Source organism: Jaculus jaculus, chromosome 5 (genome assembly GCF_020740685.1).
Source record: "Jaculus jaculus isolate mJacJac1 chromosome 5, mJacJac1.mat.Y.cur, whole genome shotgun sequence".
Taxonomy (NCBI): domain Eukaryota; kingdom Metazoa; phylum Chordata; class Mammalia; order Rodentia; family Dipodidae; genus Jaculus; species Jaculus jaculus.
Window position 1 is genome coordinate 12,636,618 of NC_059106.1, and position 22,500 is coordinate 12,659,117.

At 45.0% G+C, this 22,500-nt stretch overlaps 1 protein-coding gene across 4 annotated transcripts in view; it reads right to left on the bottom strand.

Moving 5' to 3' along the window:
* Positions 1–22,500, bottom strand: part of Lyst (lysosomal trafficking regulator) — a 175,547-nt gene that overhangs the window by 5,580 nt on the left and 147,467 nt on the right. For 2 of the 4 annotated variants that reach the window (XM_045150387.1, XM_045150390.1), the window contains 6 exons: positions 18,284–18,514; positions 12,287–12,476; positions 8,335–8,471; positions 4,660–4,758; positions 2,332–2,471; positions 1,806–1,903 (listed from right to left, as the gene is read on the bottom strand). In XM_045150387.1, the coding sequence (XP_045006322.1) occupies positions 1,806–1,903; positions 2,332–2,471; positions 4,660–4,758; positions 8,335–8,471; positions 12,287–12,476; positions 18,284–18,514 (895 nt within the window). Of the gene's footprint in view, positions 1–1,805; positions 1,904–2,331; positions 2,478–4,659; positions 4,759–8,334; positions 8,472–12,286; positions 12,477–18,283; positions 18,515–22,500 lie in introns of all 4 variants that reach the window. The other 2 variants (XM_045150389.1, XM_045150388.1) reach the window with 1 other exon arrangement.

Genomic DNA, 22,500 nt, shown 5'->3' on the forward strand with positions numbered 1-22,500 from the left:
CCAGCCTGACACATATTTGTAATTTTGGTTTTTAGTCTATTTGGATGGGATCCAATAAGAGGTCAAGAATTTTGGTAGGATAAATTGTTTCTTCCCTTGTTGGCCTATTAAAAAAAATAGCAGCCTGGTCTGGGTCACTAACTGTAAGTTTAGTCTTTCTTTTAAAAAGTAATTTTAACAAGCTATGTTATCAGCCAGTGTGGTGGCGCACACCTTTAATCCCAGCACTCGGGAGGCAGAGGTAGGAGGATTGCTTTGAGCTCGAGGCCACCCTGAGACTCCATAGTGAATTCCAGGTCAGCCTGGGCTAGAGAGAGACCCTACCTCGAAAAGTAAAACAAACAAATGAACAACAAAAATCCCATGCTCTCTATACTAGTGCTATTTATGAACTTTTTTGTACATATATCAGGGGCCTTAAATCATTAAGAATGAATTTTTGATCAGGCTGGAAAAAAGTTTTGCACATTCCCACTATGCTACTTGCCATCCAAACACCTATTTAGTTGGTAATTGTGGGAAAAGGGATTTGGGGCTTAGCTCTCACTGGACCACCTGATATACTATCAAACATTTAAACCACTACCAGTGGCAGGGAAGTCATGAACTCTACCAAAATGAACTTGTGTGTGGTCGAGCCAAACTTTCAAATAGAACCAAAACAAGAAGATAATGTCATATCAATACTCATTTCAAGCTAGAATGAGACCCTACCTCAAAAAAACCCAAAAAAATACTTATTTCATTTTTTTCCCCATGAACCTGGATGGGACACAGTCCCCATGGCTCATGTGCAGACCAAGATCAGGGAGCAAAGTCACCAGCACTCACTCACACAACCAAAGTCACCGACACCTGCTCACACTTGCAGTACAAAGTCACCGACACCTGCTCACACTTGCAGTACAAAGTCACCGTCACCTGCTCACACTTGCAGTACAAAGTCACTGACACCTGCTCACACTTGCAGTACAAAGTCACCGATACCTGCTCACACTTGCAGTACAAAGTCACTGACACCTGCTCACACTTGCAGTACAAAGTCACCGATACCTGCTCACACTTGCAGTACAAAGTCACTGACACCTGCTCACACTTGCAGTACAAAGTCACTGTCACCTGCTCACACTTGGCAAACATAAATACGTAACAGAGTTAATATTTACTCATTGGGAAAACAAAAACTCAGATAACAATAATTTGCCTGTGTGCAAATGAAGATCTGAACACTTAGATGTATCAGGAAAAGGTCTTACAGCCAGGCATGGTGGCATACACCTTTAACTCTAGCACCTGGGAGGCAGAGATAGGATCAGTGTGAATTTGAGGCCAGCCTGGGCCTATACAATGAGTTCCAGGTTAGCCAGGTCTGGAGTGAGACCCTACTTAAAAAAAAAAAAAAAAAAAAAAAAAAGGATCTTAGGGCCAGAAATATGGATCTGTGGTTAAAGTGCTTGCCTATAAAAGCCCAAGAACCTAGGTTTGATTCCCCACTACCCACATAAAGCCAGATGCACAAGGTGGCGCTTGTGTCTGGAGTTTGTTTGCAATGGCTAGAGGCCCTGGTGTGTCTATTTTCTCTTTATATATCTGCATGTTTCTTTTCTATCTCAAGCAAATAAATAATTTTTTTTTTAAAAAAAGAAAAGGTCTTAATTGTGCCAATATTAGCTTCCGTCTAACATAAGGAGTTAGTCTTGGGCTTTCTTAGGGTCAATACATGCTATGGTGTAGTGCTTCCATCTGGAGGGACTGGAGAACACCCCAGCCAGGAGAGACCAGCTGTGCTCAGTTCTTGAGCTCACCTGAATCACACACAGTAGCGATGTCACCTGATGTTTCACTGGCAGAGACAGCTGTCACTGGACTTTTGTGTCCTGCTAGACTTTGTACATAGCACAGCCTAAAACACAGACATAAATTTGCATATGGTTATTCATAGATTATGTTCTTTTAGTTTTTTCTTTTCTACAGTACATCGTAGGTTGTATGTTCTTACTTGATATTCTGACTTTAATAAGATTACAGAGGTAATGCCGGGTGTGGAGGCACACATCTTTAATCCCAGAATTTGGGAGGCAGAGGTAAGAAGATCACTGTGAGTTCAAGGCCAGCTTGGGATTACAGAGTGAGTTCCAGGTCAGCCTGGGCTAGAGTGAGACCCTACCTCAAAAAACAAACAAACAAAAAATATATTTTGCAGAGGTAATCTTACTACATGTGTCTCATGCTTGAGTTTATAATGTAATGCCATAGTTTTAGTGTACCCGTATCCTACAGTACGATGTACAACATTTGAAACAGCCTTGCTTGTGTTGGACACTTTTATACCTGTTTAGGTCCCAAATGATGCAGGTCCCATCTCTGCTCACGCTTATCATCACGCTGTACGGCTTGCAGACCCACAGGCTCGTTATCTCCTCCGTGTGCCCGTAGAGGTGCACCTGTGACTCCATCTCCATCTCTGAGGGCTGAGACTGGATGTTTAGTAAAGGGTGAAATGAAAACCATGTACAAAATATCCCAGGGTGGCATCTCAGAAATAAACAAAAAGGCTGTGTGACTCCCTTTCTTCATGTGGTCATTATTTAATTTTTTTTAAAAAAGGGTGAAAGTAACAAAGAATTAAAAAAAAAAAACAACTAAACTGCAGCAATGACATCTGTTAAGAACCCAGTGGAGGGGCTGGAGAGATGGCTTAGTGGTTAAGGTGCTTGGCTGCAAATCCAAAGGACCCAGGTTCAATTCCCCAGGACCCACGTAAGCCACATGCACAAGGTGGCACATGTGTCTGGAGTTCGTTCACAGTGGCTGGAGACCCTGGTGCACCCATTCTTTCTCTCTGTCTCTTTCTCTCTCTCTCAAAATAAATAAATAAAAGAATAAAGTTTTTAAAAAAGAACCTAGTGGACTTCTTCACAAACAGTGATAAAGCTGCACACCAAGTTGCCTTTTGACATTATCAGGTGTCTCCATCCTGTGGTCTGGGGCCACGTGTGTCCCAGGATACATGCGAATGCAGCCCAACACATTTGTAAACGACAATGTCATGTCACAATGTTAAGAGGTGGGATAGCCCTAAAACTGGACTGTGTAATGCTTAGGAGCAAAATAAAACAACGCTTACCAATGAACTGAAAGTCTGCTTTTGGGCAACCATATAATTGAGGAGTGGTAAGTAATATAAACCCTCATAAGGTTTCCATGACTTGAAGACCAGGAGCAGCGACGTCTTGCTGTATTTAAGTAATAGCAGCTGCACCCTTGACCTGCCACACGCACAGCTATTCTGTGCACCATCACTCCTACACAAACAGCTTAACCCACTTCTCTTCAGACGGGAATGGCACGTTGCATTGGTGTGCCATTACACATGCAGACATGAGGAAAATCAAGAGTAAGGCCATTCAAAGTGTTGGGAAAAGCAAATGAGGAGAAAAAAAAAGCAAAGATGAGGTTAGTTTTAAATGGTGTCTGGGCCAGGGTACCCAGCAGACAGCTAACCTAACATAAAGCTGGTTTTAAATGGTGTCTGGGCCATGGTGCCCAGCAGACAGCCATCCTAATGGCAGGGCTGGGCAGATTCATGGAGCAAGGCAACGGGGGCTAGCTGAGAAGACAGAAGGTAACAGCAGCCATGAATGGTAGAGAGGGGTCTGAGAGGTGATTTTTAGATTTTAGATTTTTGGATCCTACAGGAGAAAAATTGGCACTTTTAGATGTGGTGATACTGGCTTGGGCTCCTCAGGCGGGAGCAGGAAAGAGTGCTATGATCACACATGCTGCTGGCACAGAGCCCTGACAGGAGGTTCAGGGAAGGAAACGGAGTCACTGTGCTGGCAGCAGGAAGATGTATTTATGACAGAGCTCAGACACTGTGATGGAAAAAGATGGCTCAGGAAGATTGTGGAGAGGATTATCACCTTAAGTCGCAGCATCCTACAGGCAAGCGATTCAAGCAAGGAGACAGAAAATTCAAAGCAGTGCCCATGTCTTCTTTATCAGAATGTTTTATTTTAAAAATACCAAATCTTAGAAGTTCATTGGGTGACTTAAAAGATTTCCTCCAGTAAGGTACAAACATTAAGACAGGCCACTTAAGACTTTGCTGTCATGTAATTTTCCCAGGAAGCATGGAGATGCTAGGCATCAGGTCTCGGCATCCCCAGTGTGGACACCTTGTGGACAAGTTCCTCCTAAGCCTGAAGGCTGGGCATCAGGCCTAGGCACCCCCAGTGTGGACACCTTGTGGACATGGCCCTCCTAAGTCTGCAGGCTGGTGTGGAGGTTGCAGTGGCTCGTACTAGTAACTTCAGCACTTGGGAAACTGAGGTACTGGGGTTACCAAGAGTTTGAGGCCAGCATGGGCTGCTTAGTGAGAACCTCTTTCAAAATAAAGTCATGAAAAAGTCAACTGCAAAGTAAATCCCAAATCAAAACGTTACCTGTCTCTGAAACCAAAATATAAGATCTTTGTCATCATTTTCAAACTTTTTCATATTCCTAACAAACCTAAAATTTTCACATTCTAAGTACTGGTACGGGGAAGAGACTCAATGCTTGGGTCAGTCTTCCACAGAACGATGGCCCTTCCCATCACTCCCACATCCCTCAAGGGGCTTGGAGAGCCCGAAGCACAACTAGAGAGCCAGGACCTACCGTGCTGCTGGTGAACCTGTTGGTGTAGGCTGTGATGACGCCACACTTGCTCCCAGTGAAGAGCTGACAACTGTCAGGCACCCAGGCACAACTAGTTACCTTTGAAAGGGCGAGTCAGAGATTAGCATGTGGTCAAAGCACAGAAGACAGTTCTGCTTTCCTGAAAACTACTTAAAAAAATACTTGGTCACAAAACTTCAGGTCAACAATTTAACTGAAATGATCAAATGGTTCCAGATATAGTCACAGCATTTTCTGCATTTTCAAGCTGTTTCCTGATTAAAAGGTATACAAACATCTGTGTGCAGTTTTACATTTTATAGACATGTGGTCACTTGGTCATTAGACACTGAACAAAAGGATCCAGGATTGATTATAGCTTGAGTGTGAATGTGAAATTATGGGTGAAACACTTATTTATTTATTTTTTACTTTATTATTTGTTTACTTATTTATTTGTTTTTCAAGGTAGGGTTTCAGTCTAGCTCAGGCTGACCTGGAATTCACTAGGTAGCCTCAGGGTGGCCTTGAACTCATGGCAATCCTCCTACCTCTGCCTCCCAAGTGCTGGGATTAAAGGCGTGCACCACCATGCCCGGGGAACACTTATTTTTGAAACAGCCAAATTATGTATCCCAGGTTGGTTTGGAACTTGAGATAACCTCCCACCTTAGCTTCTGAAGTGTGGGAGCCACTACTCTAGGCATATGTATTTATAAGAGTAAATTATTTATTCGTACACACGTGTGTGTATATATGGACATGCCAGGGACTCTTGGTATTACAAACAGAACACCAGATGCTTGTGTCACTTTTATATCAGACCTTCCATGAGTGACTAGGGAACTGAACCCAGGCTGACAGGCTTTACAAGCAACCAAACGCCTCTAACTGCTGAACTTTCCTCTCGCCACCTGGCTTGTAATTTTTAACTTTTGTACTTCTCTTTGTGTTTCTGACAATGAAACAGGCTGCATGTAAACAGAGGTATTGATTGTTTCAACAGTCCTAAAACTGGCTAAGCAGGAAGAGGAAAGGAAACATGAAGGAGAAATGCTAGGACGGCCCTTTGGTTCACAACCCTCAGTCCTAACTGTGGGGACCAGTGAGCTCCACATGGCCTGACAATGCTGCCTTGGTACTGCTGAGGCCCAGCTCCCCTCCCCACTTCACGACGGGGGTAGGGAGCATCAGGTATGGACTTCTTCCTCTGTACCTCCAAGTGTCTCCTGATACAAAGTGTCCTCAAGTCAACCCCTTGACTCACAGAAGACCTTTGTTCTCAAGGCAAACCCTGTCCTGATTCAAGGTCTCTTGGAACCCTGATTCTTTCGTATAGTTTAAAATGATCTTTTCTTGAGCCTACAAATGTGTTCAAGCCTCTGTAATGCTAGAATATGACTTTCTTTGATACTGTTACTTGGCCAGGGCTAACTGGAACCCATGCACACTTTGACTTTCTATCGTCAGTTGTCCTGTTGTTAGGTTTGATGCTTTAAACTTTCATTCTTTATTTATTTTTAATATTGTTTATTTGAGACAGCGAGAGACAAAGAGGCTGAGAGAGAAGAGAATGAGCATGCCAGGGCCTCCAGTCACTGTAAACGAACTCTAGATGCATGTGCCTCCCTTGTGCATCTGGCTTATTATGAAGGTCCTGGGGAATTGAACGGAGGTCCTTTGGCTTTTCAGGCAAATGCCTTAACTGCTAAGCCATCTCTCCAGCCACTTTTATTCTTTCAAACAGAAGAGGCACTTAAAATATACAGAGATGCAGGTGAGTGAGAGAAAAAGGACACCCAATGTTCTCTATGCACATGCGTGCACAAGGTATATGCATCTGTGCACACACACACACACATACACAACACACACATACACACACACAACCCTCACATACTACATGTGCAAAACACCATGTAAAAGAAACTTGTTCTGCCTTGAAATTCCCATATGGACTCACTGAACCCTTTATAAGTCCAATATACTTCATAGGGTTTTATTTACTCTCTTCTTCATTTTTAAAATATTTATTTGCTTTTTAATATTTTTATTACTTTATAGGATTTTAATGATCTTACTTTCCTTGTGTCATGAAAGCTGTTATGTCATCATTACAGACCATTATGGTTTTTTAAAAGTATTTTTTATTGATTATTTCTAACTATGCTAAACATAAACAAAATGAGAAATGATGGGATTTCCCAGGATAATGTAATAGTAAAATCAGCTGTCACCTTTTTTTTTTTAATTTTTAATTTTTTATTTTTTAAATAAAGGTCCTGGGGCTCTGAACTCAGGTCCTCAGACTGGTGCTTTATGCACTGAGCCAGCTCCCCAGCCCCTACCTTTTGGTTTTCTTATTGTATTGTTCAAACTATGGTGTCTTCTTTCAGGAAAGCACAAACACAAGCTGAGATACCGTTTTAGAGTGTGCCTTTAGCTTTCATTGAATACAGTTTTCATTGAATACAGAATTCAGTTTTCCTTTCCTACCAAGAACAAAAGCACACTGACAAGAGAGGTGACTCACAGTTATGAGAGTCATCAGAGGACAAGAGAAGAGCCTACAGAAGTCTAGACTCTGGTGATCAGGAAACTGACCACAGAAGTTAAACCTCAAAGTATGAATCTCCATGAGATAATACCTATAGGCATTTCTGAAACTAAAGCATTAATGCAAGAATAGTAGTTCTAAAGGAGGAGATGACCTGAGAGACCCTGACATTCATCTTCCTGGGGGAACTCTATTACTTCTCAGACAACAATGACCTGAAAGGCTACACCACCTCCTTTGCTAACATGACTTGTGAGGACTCTCTCTCATTTTTCATTATGCTTGTGTGCTAAATTTTATGTTATACATAACTCTTCAATGTCCACATGGAATGATTTTGCAATGTTCACATTATATGATTTGCAATTTAATTCTACTGCTGGTTTTGCTATGATTTATGGACGCATGATTATAACATATATGTATATGAAACAGAACATTATTCAGCATCAAAAAGCAGAAATCCAGAGCTGGAGAGATGGCTCAGCAGTTAAAGTGCTTGCCTAAAAGCCTAAGGACCCAGGTTTGATTCCCCAGTACCCACGTGAAGCCAGATGTACAAAGTGACACATGCATTTGGAGTTCGTGGATGGAGGCCACTGCTATAGCAGGCGCTAAAGAGCTACACAATAAGGGACAGTGAAAGACAACCTTTCTAGAAATTTTAAGCCCAGCGTAGTGGCACAGCCTTTAATCCCAGGACTCAGGAGGCAGAGGTAGAAGGATCCCTGTGAGTTCGAGGCCACCCTGATACTACATTGTGAATTCTAGGTCAGCCTAGAACTAGAGTGAAACCCTACCTAGAAAAACAAAACAACAAAAATAATAAGCTGGCCTTGGCAAGGGAGGCTTGGGCTATAATGCCCCAAGGCCTGCCCCAAGCAACACACAGCCTCCAGCAAGGCTCCATCTCCCAAGTTGCCACCAGCTGGGGATTGGGTACGAGGCTTAATCACACATACATGAGACTATGGCGGACATTTCACAGTCAAAGCATCGTACCAGGTAAGCAAGATGGCTCTATTGAACATGACCTAGCAACAAAGATGGGGGACCCGGAAGGAAAGCAGCCTGGCCACTGACCTTCGCTAGTGTGCAGTACTGGTTCACCAGCTCACCTGGTGCTGCCGTGAACTTTGGATGAAGTTGACTGGCGGCTCGCTCTGCTTGCTCTTCAGCCGCAAGATGTTGTCGGCATACCCCCAGCTCAGGATGGCTGACCACTGAATGTCCGTGCTGTTCATGCTTCTCACACCTGGACAGAGGGTCAGAGCAGCCAGCTGTCACCACGCACCAAGTCCATGACGGTGCAGACAATGGCAGATTAAAGGTGAAACCATCCTTACTGCCCAAGATGGAGAAGACTATGTCTTAGTTTTAGGTTTTTAATACTAGTAGGACCCTAAGGGTGAAGTTATAGTCAAGCTTACTACTCTATTCATGTTCCGAGACTCTCTTTTTCTTTTTCTTTTCCAGGAAGGGTTTCACTCTAGTCCAAGCTGGCTGAAAAGTCACTAGTTAGCCCAGGCTAGCCTTGAACACATGGTGGTCCTCCTATAACGCAGACTGCTGAGTGCTGTGATTATATGTGTCAACCACTGTGCTTGGCTGACACATCTTTGCTTTACAAATGAAACACAACCACTTAAATAGCCGAGACACCTAATGTTGAGTAGTGGTTTGGACGACCTTTAACACTACAAAGAACTCTGTTGGGGAGAAGCCACTATTTCCCAGGAGGGGACAGTCTGGTCAGCCGTACAATCTGCATGGCCAGCATCACTGGAGGACGTTCTGCTCTCTTCTGTTTCTGATTACACAGGATCAGGCCCCTTGGCACCAAGACTTGGAAATGGTGAGGTCCTTTCTCAGTGCTGTGTGTCACCTGTGCCTGGCTTCTGTGAAGGTACATGCAGCACAAATGCTCTAAGTGGAAACTCGCAGTGCCATGAACTAGTTAGTATAGGGAGTTCAGGAGCACGTGCAATATTTATTCCAGAACCTGGCAGGGCACACAGCACACAGATAAGGAGCAGTAGTGTTTCTTAAAAGTTTAAGAATTCACATATTTTCCCCAAATGTAGCAGCCAAATGTTGGCATTAAGTTCTGACAAAGAGAATGTGCTCACTGCACACACTTCTATACATAGATGTGCTCACTGCACACACGCTTCTCTACACAGAGGACGTGTCACTGCACACACGCTTCTCTACACAGAGGATGTGTTCACTGCACACACGCTTCTCTACACAGAGGACGTGTCACTGCACACACGCTTCTCTACACAGAGGACGTGTCACTGCACACACGCTTCTCTACACAGAGGACGTGTTCACTGCACACACGCTTCTCTACACAGAGGACGTGTCACTGCACACACGCTTCTCTACACAGAGGACGTTGTCACTGCACACACGCTTCTCTACACAGAGGACGTGTCACTGCACACACGCTTCTCTACACAGAGGACGTGTCACTGCACACACGCTTCTCTACACAGAGGACGTGTCACTGCACACACGCTTCTCTACACAGAGGACGTGTTCACTGCACACACGCTTCTCTACACAGAGGACGTGTCACTGCACACACGCTTCTCTACACAGAGGACGTGTCACTGCACACACGCTTCTCTACATAGATGTGCTCACTGCACACACGTGCTACTCTACATATAAGCTGCTTAACGACAGAGCCAGCCATGGCTTTTGAGACCTCTCCATCCACTGCCATTTCTACAGAATTTAAGTTAGGTTATCTTCACTCCTCGTCTGGATTAGCATTTATCTGACTCAGAACGAATGTCTGGCATGTGGCTGGTATTCAACTAATCAAACTGCTCCATTCCCATTTTTTTCCTTTTTAGAAAGCAAAACTTGCCCTTATGAACAGTGTGTCTTCAGCAGGCACTTGAGAGAAAACTTTTGGCACATGTAGGTTTGGACTCAAACCTGTAGGCTCTGATCTTGAGGGGAGACAGCAAGTGCACCCAGAGACAAAGCAACTGGGCAGTTCTGAGGCACAGTTGTCAGAGGTCTTCAGAGCGGTCAGCACATATCTCAGGAGAGCTGCTGCAGTGTGCATGATGGTCAGCCAGAGCATGCTGTTTCACTCACGGCACCCAACGTGCCCAGCTGTGAATGGGCAGCTGACCTTCACCTGCATGCTGAGGTCAGTCTCCTTTCATCAATACCCCATGTGGCCCTATGATGGGGTGCCACAGCTTCTGGGCCAAGGTGGTTAACACCTGATAGATACTGGTAATTCTTAGAATGAGCCAGGTCCTGTGCCAATCTTTCCCACACATACTTGCTACCTCACAGTAAATCACCTTGGTGGGAAGATTTTACAAATCACAATGCAATACCTGAAAGGCCCTAGGTCCCTTTCTAAGGCCACATACCTACTGTGTGCAGGGCTGGGAGTGCAAACGCAGGCATTGTGCTTCAGGGGATGAAGGCAGGGGCAGGCACTTTTCTGACTACACTTAGATCCTGACCTATCCCAAACCCACTCTGCAGGAAGAGGTTCACAGAATGGGCATGAAAGAGGCGGCAGATAAAGTCCTAGATGCCAAAGATTCGATGTGGGGAGCATGAAACTGCCTCAGCTAGCTCTAACGCAAGCAGCCTGCTGACCTATGACCCAGGGGGAGCCGGAGGCTGGAGAAAGGGCTCACTTCCATCACCTCCTCAGCCCTCTCTTCTGCTAGTATGACCCTACCCCCACCTTACAAACCAATACCCGCCCCCCGCCAAATACCACCAGAGTGCCTCATGTTCCCTGAGTCCTAGGACTGCTGAACTGTGGAGCAGCCTTCTGTATGTGCCTAATGAGGTCTAAGTCTTCGCCACGGAGATTCCTATTTGCTACTTCCTTTCAAATTCGCCTCTAAACTTTTTTCTTACAGAACACATCTCTTGAAGGCACCCTAAGAGCTGGAACTGCAGCAGTGTAAATATATCCGCAGGGCATATCTGAAGTCCATGATGCTGAGTGAGAAGGGTGCTGGCACCTTGTTCATGGGGCAGTAGGCATGGAAGGTAGGGTGAACACCTGTAGAGTGGGCTTGAAGAGGTGCCCAGGCCACAGGTTGCACTCAGCTACCGAAGGGGAACACGGGTGCCCTCTGCCACTGTTTTCATGCTCTGGTGGGAATCCTCTGCATTAGAGACATGGCCATTTGGAAGGTCTGACAGGTGGCTGATGTGGAGAACACCCCAGTTCTCTAGTGTGTAGAGATACTTGGAGATGTGAAACAGCCCTTCCCCATGGTGATGCTCCCTAGAGCTGCCACTGAGCTGGAGGCGAGGAGAGAACTGCTTTTAGGACATGGCCTCAGACTCATCTCCAAGGCTCTCCTCATTCCCTCTCTTATTTCTTTTGTATGTTGAACCACAGCTGTGCCCCCGAGGCATCATCACTTTTGTGTGTTAAGCACATCACTTTAAAAATTATTTTATTTATTTATTTGAGAGGGAGAGAGGGACAGACAGAGAAAGAGGTAGACAGAGAGAATGGGTATGGCAGGACCTCCAGTTATCTTGTGCATATGGCTGACATAGGTACTGGGGAATCAATCTTGGGTCCTTAGGCTTTGCAGGCAAGCACCTTAACTGCTAAGCCATCTCTCCAGTCCTATTAAGTACATCTTATTCTATGGATTGAGAGCCTCAAAATGACCATTTCTATCAAGCTGACATTTTTATTCCTGTGAGCACAGCCATTTCACCTCTTTTCCCTCCATACCACCTTTTTTTGTTTTTTTTTTTTTGGTTTTTCAAGGTAGGGTCTCACTCTGGTCCAGGCTGACCTGGAATTCATTATGTAGTCTCAGGGTGGCCTGCAACTCATGGTGACCCTCCTAACTCTGCCTCCCGAGAGCTGGGATTAAAGATGTGTGCCACCACACCTGGCTTGTCACACCGCCTTTAACTCTCATCTTTTCATGTAAGCCAAAGATGAGTGAAACTTCACAAATCCAACCAGACAGTAGGTCAGATAAGCCAGCGACAGCAAGCTTGAGGAGCTTCCCAGAGTGGCTTTGTAACTATAGCCTATGTATTTACCTTGCTCCTTGCTGTAGGTCATCAGAAGACAGAAGTTTCGGGACAAACCACAGATGGCTCTGGTGGGCAGTGCCTGAAGAGAGCCAAGTCTTTCTCCGTGAGGCTGGCTGAAGCAGACCACAGGGACTGGGGCACTTGGGGAGCCCACGTACTCACCCCACTTCAAGCCTTTCATCCACGACAAAGGGCTCTAAAACCAAGGAGGATAGAAAGCAAGTGGTAAGGGCAGTACTAATTCCAATTTAAGTTCTAAACAGGTAAAATTATTTGATCATAATTTTTTTTTTTTTTTTGGTTTTTTTGAGGTAGGGCCTCACTCTAGCTCAGGCTAACCTGGAATTCACTATGGAGTCTCAGGGTGGCCTCAAACTCGTGGCGATCCTCCTACCTCTGCCTCCCAAGTGCTGGGATTAAAGGTGTGCGCCACCACGCCCGGCTTTTTATGGTACATATTTTGACTCTCCCAGTTTAGTATTTAGAAATGTGTTCATTATTATATTTTGCAGATCTGGCCTAGCTTGCATGAAAATGTTTGGTTACTAATTTAAAACTTGGAAATTTGAGCACAGATAACAGTTTTATAAGCTCATTTCTTTCAGGTGCATTGAAATATCTGAAGTTGACATCTACAAGAGGGTTATAATTTTTTTTGTTGTTGTTGTTTTGAGGTAGGGTCTCACTTTAGTTCAGGCTGACCTGGAATTCACTATGAAGTCTCAGGGAGGCCTCGAACTCTCAGCGATCCTCCTACCTCTGCCTCCTGAGTGCTGGGATTAAAGGCGTGCGCCACCATGCCCAGCTTATAATTTGTTTTTGTAGAATTTTGGTTTATTTATTTGCAGAGAGAGAGGGAAGAGAATGAATGAATATGAGTCTCTTGCCATTGCAAACAAACTTCTGACACATGTATCACTTTGTATATTTGGCTCTACATACTGGTGAATTGAACCTGGGCCCATCAGACTTTGCAAGCAAGAGCCTTTAATCACTGATCCATCTCCCCAGCTTTGGGGTTATAATTTGTAAGTATAACAAGCCACTAGTCCATATGACATATGAAGATACACACAGAGATCACTCAGTCACACGCTCCGGAATGAGGGCCACACCTCACCAGTGTGTCTGGAGACAGCAGCTGCTCAGTGGGAGCTCAGATGTGGATGGAAAAGCGTACTGGGCAGATTTAGCGGACTGAAACACACAGTGTTCCTGAAGCAGCTAGTAAGTTCTGGAGACAGTGTTGCCCAACAAGCATAAGGAAGAGATGGGCCTGAATAATGGGAGGAGGGGGACACAAAGGTGAGGGAAGACCAGGGAGGGCTACCCACATACCTGTCCACAGACAAGGACCGAAATGCCTCTTCCATGCAAGGAGAAAGGAACAGCAAGTAGAAAATCAAGAAGGGGAAAGAACAGTGTTTGGGGTTTTTCCTAGTAATTAGATTCTTCAATCTTTTTTTGGTTTTGCAAAGTAAAGTCTCGCTCTAGCCCAGGCTGACCTGGAATTCACTCTGTAGTATCAGGCTGGCCTTAAACTCACACTGATGCTCCTACCTCTGCCTGGGATTAAAGGTGTATACCACTATACCCACCTTCCTTCACTCTTTTTAACTGCTTGTTTTTTTTTCTCCCCCAAGGCAGGGTTTTACCCTAACTCAGGCTGACCTGGAATTCACTATGTAGTCTCAGGGTGGCCTCAAACTCACGGCGATCCTCCTACCTCTGCCTCCCCAGTGCTGGGATTAAAGGCATATGCCACCATGCCTAGCTTCTTTTTAACCGTTTAACTCTCTTCTTAATCAATTTTCTGTTTCAGATATCTAAAAGTTTAATTACTTTATTTTGAAGTTTTCAGAGGAAATGCTACATGCATCTAATGAAAATAATGTATTAAACCAATTTCAGTCATTTTCACAATGTAGTTTGCTTATGCCTTCTACTGAACGAAGAGACAAATATTACTGACTTACATACAATTGTTTTAAAAATCATGCCACTTGGGCTGGAGAGATGGCTTAGTGGTTAAGGTGCTTGCCTGCAAAGCCAAAGGACCCAGGTTCGATTCCCCAGTACCCATGTAAGCCAGATGCACAAGGTGGCACAAGCATCTGGAGTTCATTTGCAGTGGCTGAAGGCTCTGGTGTACCAATTCGCTGTATGTATCTGTTTCTTTCTCTCTATATAACTCTCTAAAACAAATATATAAAAAATTTAAAAAAGTCATGCCACTTAAGGGCTCCAGTTCTTCTCATGACCACTTAGGGGGTGGGGAAATATGCAGAATTAAGTGGCATGGAGGGTCTGACAACATGGCATATCTTGGAAGCTGAGCACCAAGACTGCTCCAAGGGAGGGAGAACGGGTAAACGAGCTCTTTCTAAAGCCTTCAGTCTATCAAGGCTCACCACACTTTATTTGTGCTTGCTCATCCATTACTGCTCTCACATGAATTGCAGAGTTTAAACTTTTATTTTCCAATTGCACAGAATATACAATTGGAAGTGATTTACAGTGTACTGAGTAAAGGCAAAGAGCTTTTCTTTTTTTAATATTTATTTAAGAACAAGAGGCAGAGAGAGACAGAGACAGAGAAAGAAAGAGAGAGAGAGGGAGGGAGGGAGGGAGGGAGGGAGGGAGGGAGGGGGGGGAAGGGAGGGGAGGGAGGGAGAGGATGGGCGTGCCAGGGCTTCTAGCCACTGCAAATGAACTCCAGACGTGTGCGCCCCCTTGTGCATCTGGCAAACGTGGGTCCTGGGGAATCGAGCCTCGAATCAGGGTCCTTAGGCTTAACAAGTGCTTAACCACTAAGCAATCTGCCCAGCCCCAGAGAGCTTTTCTTAAGCACTGCTCACAGAGCTAACCTCCACCATGAGCTTATGTTCACATGAGCACATCTGGAGACCCCTCCAGGGTACACCGTCCCTGAACGTCAGAGCTTGTGGCTATTTGCATCCTGTGGAAATGGCAACCACTGGCCAAGAAGCAGCATGTGTGGGAGGCTCCACAGGGCCTCATAAACAAAGGCAGTGGCAGAGATGTCACTACTCACAACCCAGAAGTGCAGGCAAGCCACCCTGTGAAAAGCCTGCCCAAGATGGCAGTGATCCCACTTGGAGGCCCATCCCAGGAGCTGGACACACCGTGCTGAACGAGACAGACAGCGTCTTCTTCCCCAGATGGGAGACAGACCCACCAATGGCCAAGATGCACAGGGTGTTGGGGGTGCAGGTGCGAAGCAGCATGACAAAAGAGAGTAATGGATCCTCTGGCTTAGACACTGGTCAGGGAGGACTCTCAGAGGAGATTCTCAGAAGCCTCACTAAAACATTGGAGCCAACTTGGGGGCAGATATGGGGAAGGAAGAGTCAGGGTGAAGGTCTCACAATGAGAAGGAGGCAGGCTGAAACCACTCTCCCTGCGTGCAGACTGCCAGCGCCTTTACGTACCAGCAGTGAACAACTAATCCCCGTGGGCCTGGTGGCACAGACCGGAGAGCCCAGCACTCGGCAGCTGAGGCAGGCTCATTTCCAGACAGAGGCTAGCCTGAGATATACAGGGAGACCCTGTTTCAAAATACCAAAACCAAAGGAACAACGCTCATCCTCCCAAATGAGTACTCCCACTAATTAGCCATAAATATAGTAGTGACTTAAATACCATTAATTTTGAGGGATATAGCTATAACAAAATGTAAAACGTCTAGCTTTCTAGTATAAGACCCAACATTGGTGATTTGGTTAGTACTGTTTATCATGCTAATGTTTTACATTTGACTGTAATTGAATGCACTGTATTTGCCCTGAATGTGCAGATTTGACAGATGGAGCTGTGAGCATAAAGAATTTCCATTTAAGGTTCATATCTTTACAAGCAACATTACCAAACGGTCTGTGAAACTCTTTTGCTGACAGCGGGCCACGCGTTGCTGGGCAGAGGCAGGCTGCTCACTTCCTCTGCAAGGTTTATTCCTCCCCTCCATGTGCAGTGACTCCCTTCTGCTCACTTCCTCTGCAAGCTTTATTCCTCCCCTCCATGTGCAGTGACTCCCTTCTGCCAGCCGTGGCAGCACCTGCAACTCAGGCTCCATCTACGCTGCTTCTTAGATGGAGACCGCAGCAGAAGGCTGCAATGCACTTTCCTCTTAACACCTGCGTGCTTAAAAGTTTCAATTTGAAAGAAAAGTCACATGCCTACTTACTATTCTTTCTTTTTTTTTTTTAATTCACAGATGCATTTACTAAATCAAACGTGCATGCATGCCAGTAACACCAACTGGTTTTATTTTTGTCAATGACAACATGCATGCCACTGTATCACTGCTTTTAAAATGCATTAAAATATGTTTACAATTAAGAAGTATGGCACATTAAAGAAGTCCTCTGTAAACATAACCCATTGTTAATATATTTTTCCACTTTGTTTCAGACATCAATAACTTAATCTACAAAATCATAAAGAGAACTACAGATCTTCATGGCCTAGAAATACAAGCAAATCTGAGTAAAGGAAGATCTGAGACAAAGACTCTAGTCTTCACCATGCCTTACGTGCAGTAATTACCTCCGATCCCTTACATCAGAGTAAAGTAGATCTGAGACAAGGACTCCAGTTTTCACCATGCCTTACATGCAGTAATTACTACCGATCCCTGACATCAGAGTAAAGGTAGGTCTGAGAAAAGGACTCCAGTTTTCACCACGCCTTACGTGCAGTAATTACTACCGATCCCTTATATCAGAGTAAAGGTTAAGTCTGAGAAAAGGACTCCAGTTTTCACCACGCCTTACGTGCAGTAGTTACTACCGATCCCTTATATCAGAGTAAAGGTTAAGTCTGAGAAAAGGACTCCAGTTTTCACCACGCCTTACATGCAGTAATTACCTCCGATCCCTTACATCCCTGTTTCCTAACTTGCTCTGCCAACAATAGACATTTCAGTTGAATTGGTAAACATGACAGGCATTTAAAAAATCAAAATGGCCAAAAGCCATGATTTTTTTTTGTTTGGTCTTTTGAAGCAGGGCCTCCCTGTATTGTTTCTGTACTCCAAACTGTCCTCAGACTTGTGATTGTTTTGACTTAACCTCCTAAGTAACTCAGATTACAGCCATACACCACTGTGCCTGATCAAGAGCTGAGATCTGCTGAAAAGGAGAGAAAATGGCTACTTACTACTACTAAATGTTATTAAAACCTCTTTAGCTTGTCTAATAGAAAATACTACAGAGGAGTACATGTTTCTTATACTGTCATTTTAAAGTGATGTCAACACAAGTTAAAAGTTTAAAAACCAATAAAATCAGATTAAATCCATATTAGCGTCACAAAAGGAAATAAGACTCCACTGAGATTCTGTAATAGAGCAGAACCAATCCTCATAAATTTTCTAGAATTTATTTTTAAGCCATCACTTTGATGATTTAAACTTTAAGGGATAAAAAGAATGACATGCAAAATTAGTTTTGGAAAATCATACTTAACTTCTTGATATACATCTCAGTAGTTTTTGTTTAATGAGTGGAAATCCTTACTTCTTCAGAAAACATTACCTACTTACTATTCTTACAGAGCATTTCTTTAACCTCTAAGCCCTCCCTCCAGCCCTTGGGGAGCATCTCATATCACATCATCTTGGAGGAGATGGTGGCCGGGCCCCGCTGAGCTGCGCTCTCAGCTCTACAGCTCCGGCTGCGCACCAGTCCTGTCAGCCCCTCTTTACGTAGCTTCCTGGTGAGACTTTCCCGGGCAACGTCCTCTGCTGCCCAGGACAGCTGCTGTCTGCCTCAGCTCAATGCTTCTTTCCTGAGCTCCCAAGGCACTCTCTTCGTGTCACTGAGGCACTGCACGCAGGCCACTGCCCGGGCGGTCCGCGCCTGCTCGGCCTGTGTCTGTAGGCTGGGGATACATTATTAATTTCTGCATCTCCAGAGCTGAGTGTCTGTCATAGCAGACGTTCAGCAGATTTTGCTGGATTATGTTGAAATCAAAATGACATACCGGATAAGTAATTTCTTTGACCTGTTCCCGAGTCTCCCGGAAAGCAAACTGCACTAACAAGCCCACGGCTGCTGGAAGCTCTCCTTCGATGCTGAGCTTGGCGCCAGGTCTGCTGGCGTGGGCGGTGTGGAATAGCTGACGAGGGGTCTGTCCATAGGTCTTTATCATGGTTTCCAGTGCTCGTCTCTGTACTGGATCTTCAACTGCAGAGACATCCATTCCAAAGTATGTCTACAGAGGAAGCATGAAAGGGCATGAGGTATGCAGTGTAATGTGGGACAGCAATGGGGCCAAAAGAAAACACCAGTTTGCTTCATCATTTTTTAGATGATGGTTTATTCCTGTTTTGAATGCAAACAATTTTGAAGTCCCAATCAGGTGAACTGCCACTAACCGTCAGAACAGGAGTCACTGATGCTTCTGAGTAACAAAGACAATGTGTCTTACCTGGTGCTAATCAGGTGCTTATAAAACTGTCCTATGGAAATCATGTAAGTTACTGAAGAAGATTCTTGTGTAAAGTGATATACAGGAAAGGGTAAAAGTGAGGCCACAGTGCAGAGATGGAGATGCTCAGTGAATCTGGAGAGCTCAGTGCACTGCCTCCTCTACCTAAAGTCACGTCAGCACTCGGCTGGTGTGCGTGCCCACGTGACAGCTCAGGTTCTAGCACCTCATCAACCCAGCAATCTTCCCTCACTCACACATCTAGATGTCACTCTCTGATAAATGGCAGAAGAAATTTTCAGAGACACTTTAGAAGTTATGTAGCCTTCACCACTACTGCCCTTTCTAAAATTCTAAAGTCAAATTAGTAAAAAGCATCTCAGTTCACTGAGAATTACTTTGTATGTTTCAGTCTTTAAATACATTCTATTTTTACTTGCATGCATGTATATGTCTGTACGTATATATGCATGCATGTGGATGTGTGCATGCCGCGGCACTTGTGTGGAGGACAGAGGACAACCTTAGAATGTCTGCCCTCTCCATCAAGCACTTTTGTTGAGACAGGGTCTCTCTCTCTCTCTCTCTCTTTTCTTTTTCAACTGCCAGGTGTGGTGGTGCATGCCTTTCATCCCGGCACTGGGGAGGCAGAGGTAGGACTGCCGTGAGTTTGAGGCCAGCCTAAGACTACAGAGTGAGTTCCAGGTCAGCCTGAGCTAGAGTGAGACCCTACCTCAAAAAAAAACTTAAACAATTATTTACTATAAGAGAGAGAGAGAAAGAGAGAGGGAGGTAGAGAGTTGGGGAGGGAGGGAAGGAGAGAAAGGGAAAATGGGCATGTCAGGGCTTTTTGCTGCTGCAAACAAAATCCAGATGCAAGGGCCCTTTGGGCATCTGGCTTTTTGTGGAAACTGGGGAATTAAACTTGAGCCATCAGGCTTTGTAAACAAGTACCCTTAACTGCTGATCCATTCTCCAGCCCTGAGATAGGGAATCTCTGGTTTGCCACTGAGAAGACCAGCCTAGCTTGCCCATAAGCACTGGGATCACAAATGTGTGCACCACTTTGCTTCTCACTTTCCCGTGGATGCTGCGATTGAAGAGCAAGTGCCTTTAACCACTGAGCCATTTCTCCAGCCCTACACACATACTTTTATGTGAAGTTTATATAAAGAATTTACTAAGATGGTGCAAAATGATGGGCATACTGAAGTTACCGTTAAAATTCCTCATTACTCTAAAGGCTTTGTTGAGGATCAACTATGAATGAAGTTCAAAAATTATACCTGATCCCTTGCCTTAGGACATGCTACCCTAAAACATGGACCCTGCACATGGAGTATTTTAAGCTGGAGAAATATGAGGACTGGCCTGCACAAGGGCCCTGACCTTCCCCTGAAGCTGCTCATAGGGCCTTCCCTTCAAGCAGGTAGGAAGCTCCTCACATTCCTCCTCAGGGGGAAGCAGCAGCCTTGACTGACGTCTGGTGAAGGCACAAGGACAGGCCTTGAGTTAATAGGTCTTGCCATTTCCTGTTCATTGCATTAGGCTCATGCTATTTTTACTGCCATACTTCCCCATGATTTATACCAAACAAAGTAAAAATACTCCAGTCTAACCACTGATGGCCTTCATTTCCTTACAGAAAGATTTTTACCCAGTATTTTTATGCGTAAAAATATTATTTGCAAACCAAACTGTAGTGCTGAACTTTTTTCAAAGTGTATCTCTCTATCAGAATCATTGGTGAGGCTGTCTTATTTTACCTTCTAGACTACAATACAAGGAATTAAACTTTTTACCACCTTGGTGGCATCCCCCCAAACCAGCAAAATGGACTGAAGAGAATTTTGAGATTCCTTTTTTGGAACAGTCTGGCGTAGGTGAGCATGCACACCGAGTACTGCATCACAGCTTTGCTGTGCGCATCCAGCTGCATTTGTTACAGACACACACTTGCTGGTGTCACCATCTGCAGACAGCTAGTATAGACAGCAGCACTGGACAGCAAGCCTGGGGTCACTGCCTCATGCCGTGGTCTGATAACCCCGCGCAGTACTGACCTCCTGTCGCTCCTTTCCCTGGGCTCACGGCCACTTTGCTGCCACGTGTGTGCACGCCCACCCCTCTCCTCTCTCCTACTTCTACGCACCTTGGTCACTCCTGTGCCTTCAAGACTAGCAAAGTAAATGTCCTTTAAATAGGGAAGATTTGTTTGTTTGCTTTTTTAGAGGCAGGATTTTACACACCTTTAATCCCAGCGCTCCAGAGACTGAGGTAGGATAGCAGAGAGTGTGAGGCTACCCTGAGACTCCATAGTGAATTCCAGGTCAGCCTGGACTAGAGTGAGACCCTACCTCAAAAACAAAACAAAACAAGAGCCATGAAACAGCACAGATAGAACATAACAACCCTACTTGTAGGAAACTAGAAATTACCTTAAAGAAATAAAGATGTTCATAAAGGCGTGACCTTACTTTGGAGCAGGGTGTAGCCAGTACAATCATAGAGAATGACAGCTGATCACAGGATGATGACAGCAAAGGTTATTTAAAATTTTTTTTTAATTTTTTTGGTTTTCGAGATAGGGTCTCGCTCTAGCCCAGACTGACCTGGAATTCACTATGGAGTCTCAGGGTGGCCTCAAACTCACGGCGATCCTCCTACCTCTGCCTCCCAAGTGCTGGGATTAAAGGTGTGCGCTATCATGCCCGGCTCAGAAAAGGTTATTTTTAAAATCTCTTCCTTTTGTTAGACAGACTCAGCTGTTTTATTAAAATGTGGATTTCTAGCACCTGGCTGAAGAGGTGTTCTGGGGGGCAGATCTGAATTCTGGCCTCAGGGAAGCACAGTGAGTTCTGCCTGGGTCCTGCTGCTGTCAGGGCCGTGCTTGCCCGCTGCCCTGCGGTGGCGCACGGCTATGTCTCTCTGCTCGGATCTGTGAAAGGGGGTCAGCTCTGCTTCAAATCCCTTCCTCCTATAAACCGTGTCTGGTTTGGAAGTTCATTCCAGAAGCATGAAGTTGTTATCCACAAGTCTGTATCTTAAACATTTTTGTAACAAGGCACATGTATTCCTGTCATGAGGAAAAATGATGCCATTTTAAAACAGAACATGGCATGGGACAGAATACAGAGCAGGGCTAGTATAGCAGGCGACTGCTCTCCTGGGAAAGCTCTGCTTGCCGCCTGCCCCATGGTGTCTGGAGCCTGGCTTTCGGGAGTCCTCTGACCACTCTGCAGATGGGGCGTGGCTCATTGTGGACACTGACCACCTGCTTTCCTGGGAGGTTAGCATTCAGTACATAGCAGACAGATGACGTCTAGAGAGCAGCCCCAGGTCCTGGATGATGAGTGTCCAGCTGGCCTCCCTGGAAGACACTGCTTCCTGCTGAGCAAGGGCACCTCACTTCCCCTGGACTCTGTCCCCTGCTCATCTCCTTTGGCCACTTTTGCTGTGTATCTTTACTATAATAAATGTGAGCTGCAAACTGAATCCTTACATTGTGTCTACAACATCCTGGAACTGGGGGTGGTTTCAGGGAACACCTAACACAATTATATATAAGAGACTTTTTGTTTGTTTTTTTCAAGGTACAGTCTTGCTCTAGCCCAAGCTGACCTGAAATTCACTATGTAGTCTTAGGCTGGCCTTGAACTCACAGCCATCCCCTTATACCTTAGCCTCCTGAGTGCTGGGATTAAAAGCATGTACCACCTTGCCTGGCAATCTACCAGACTTCAAAGAGAGGGACTGAGATGACAACAGCA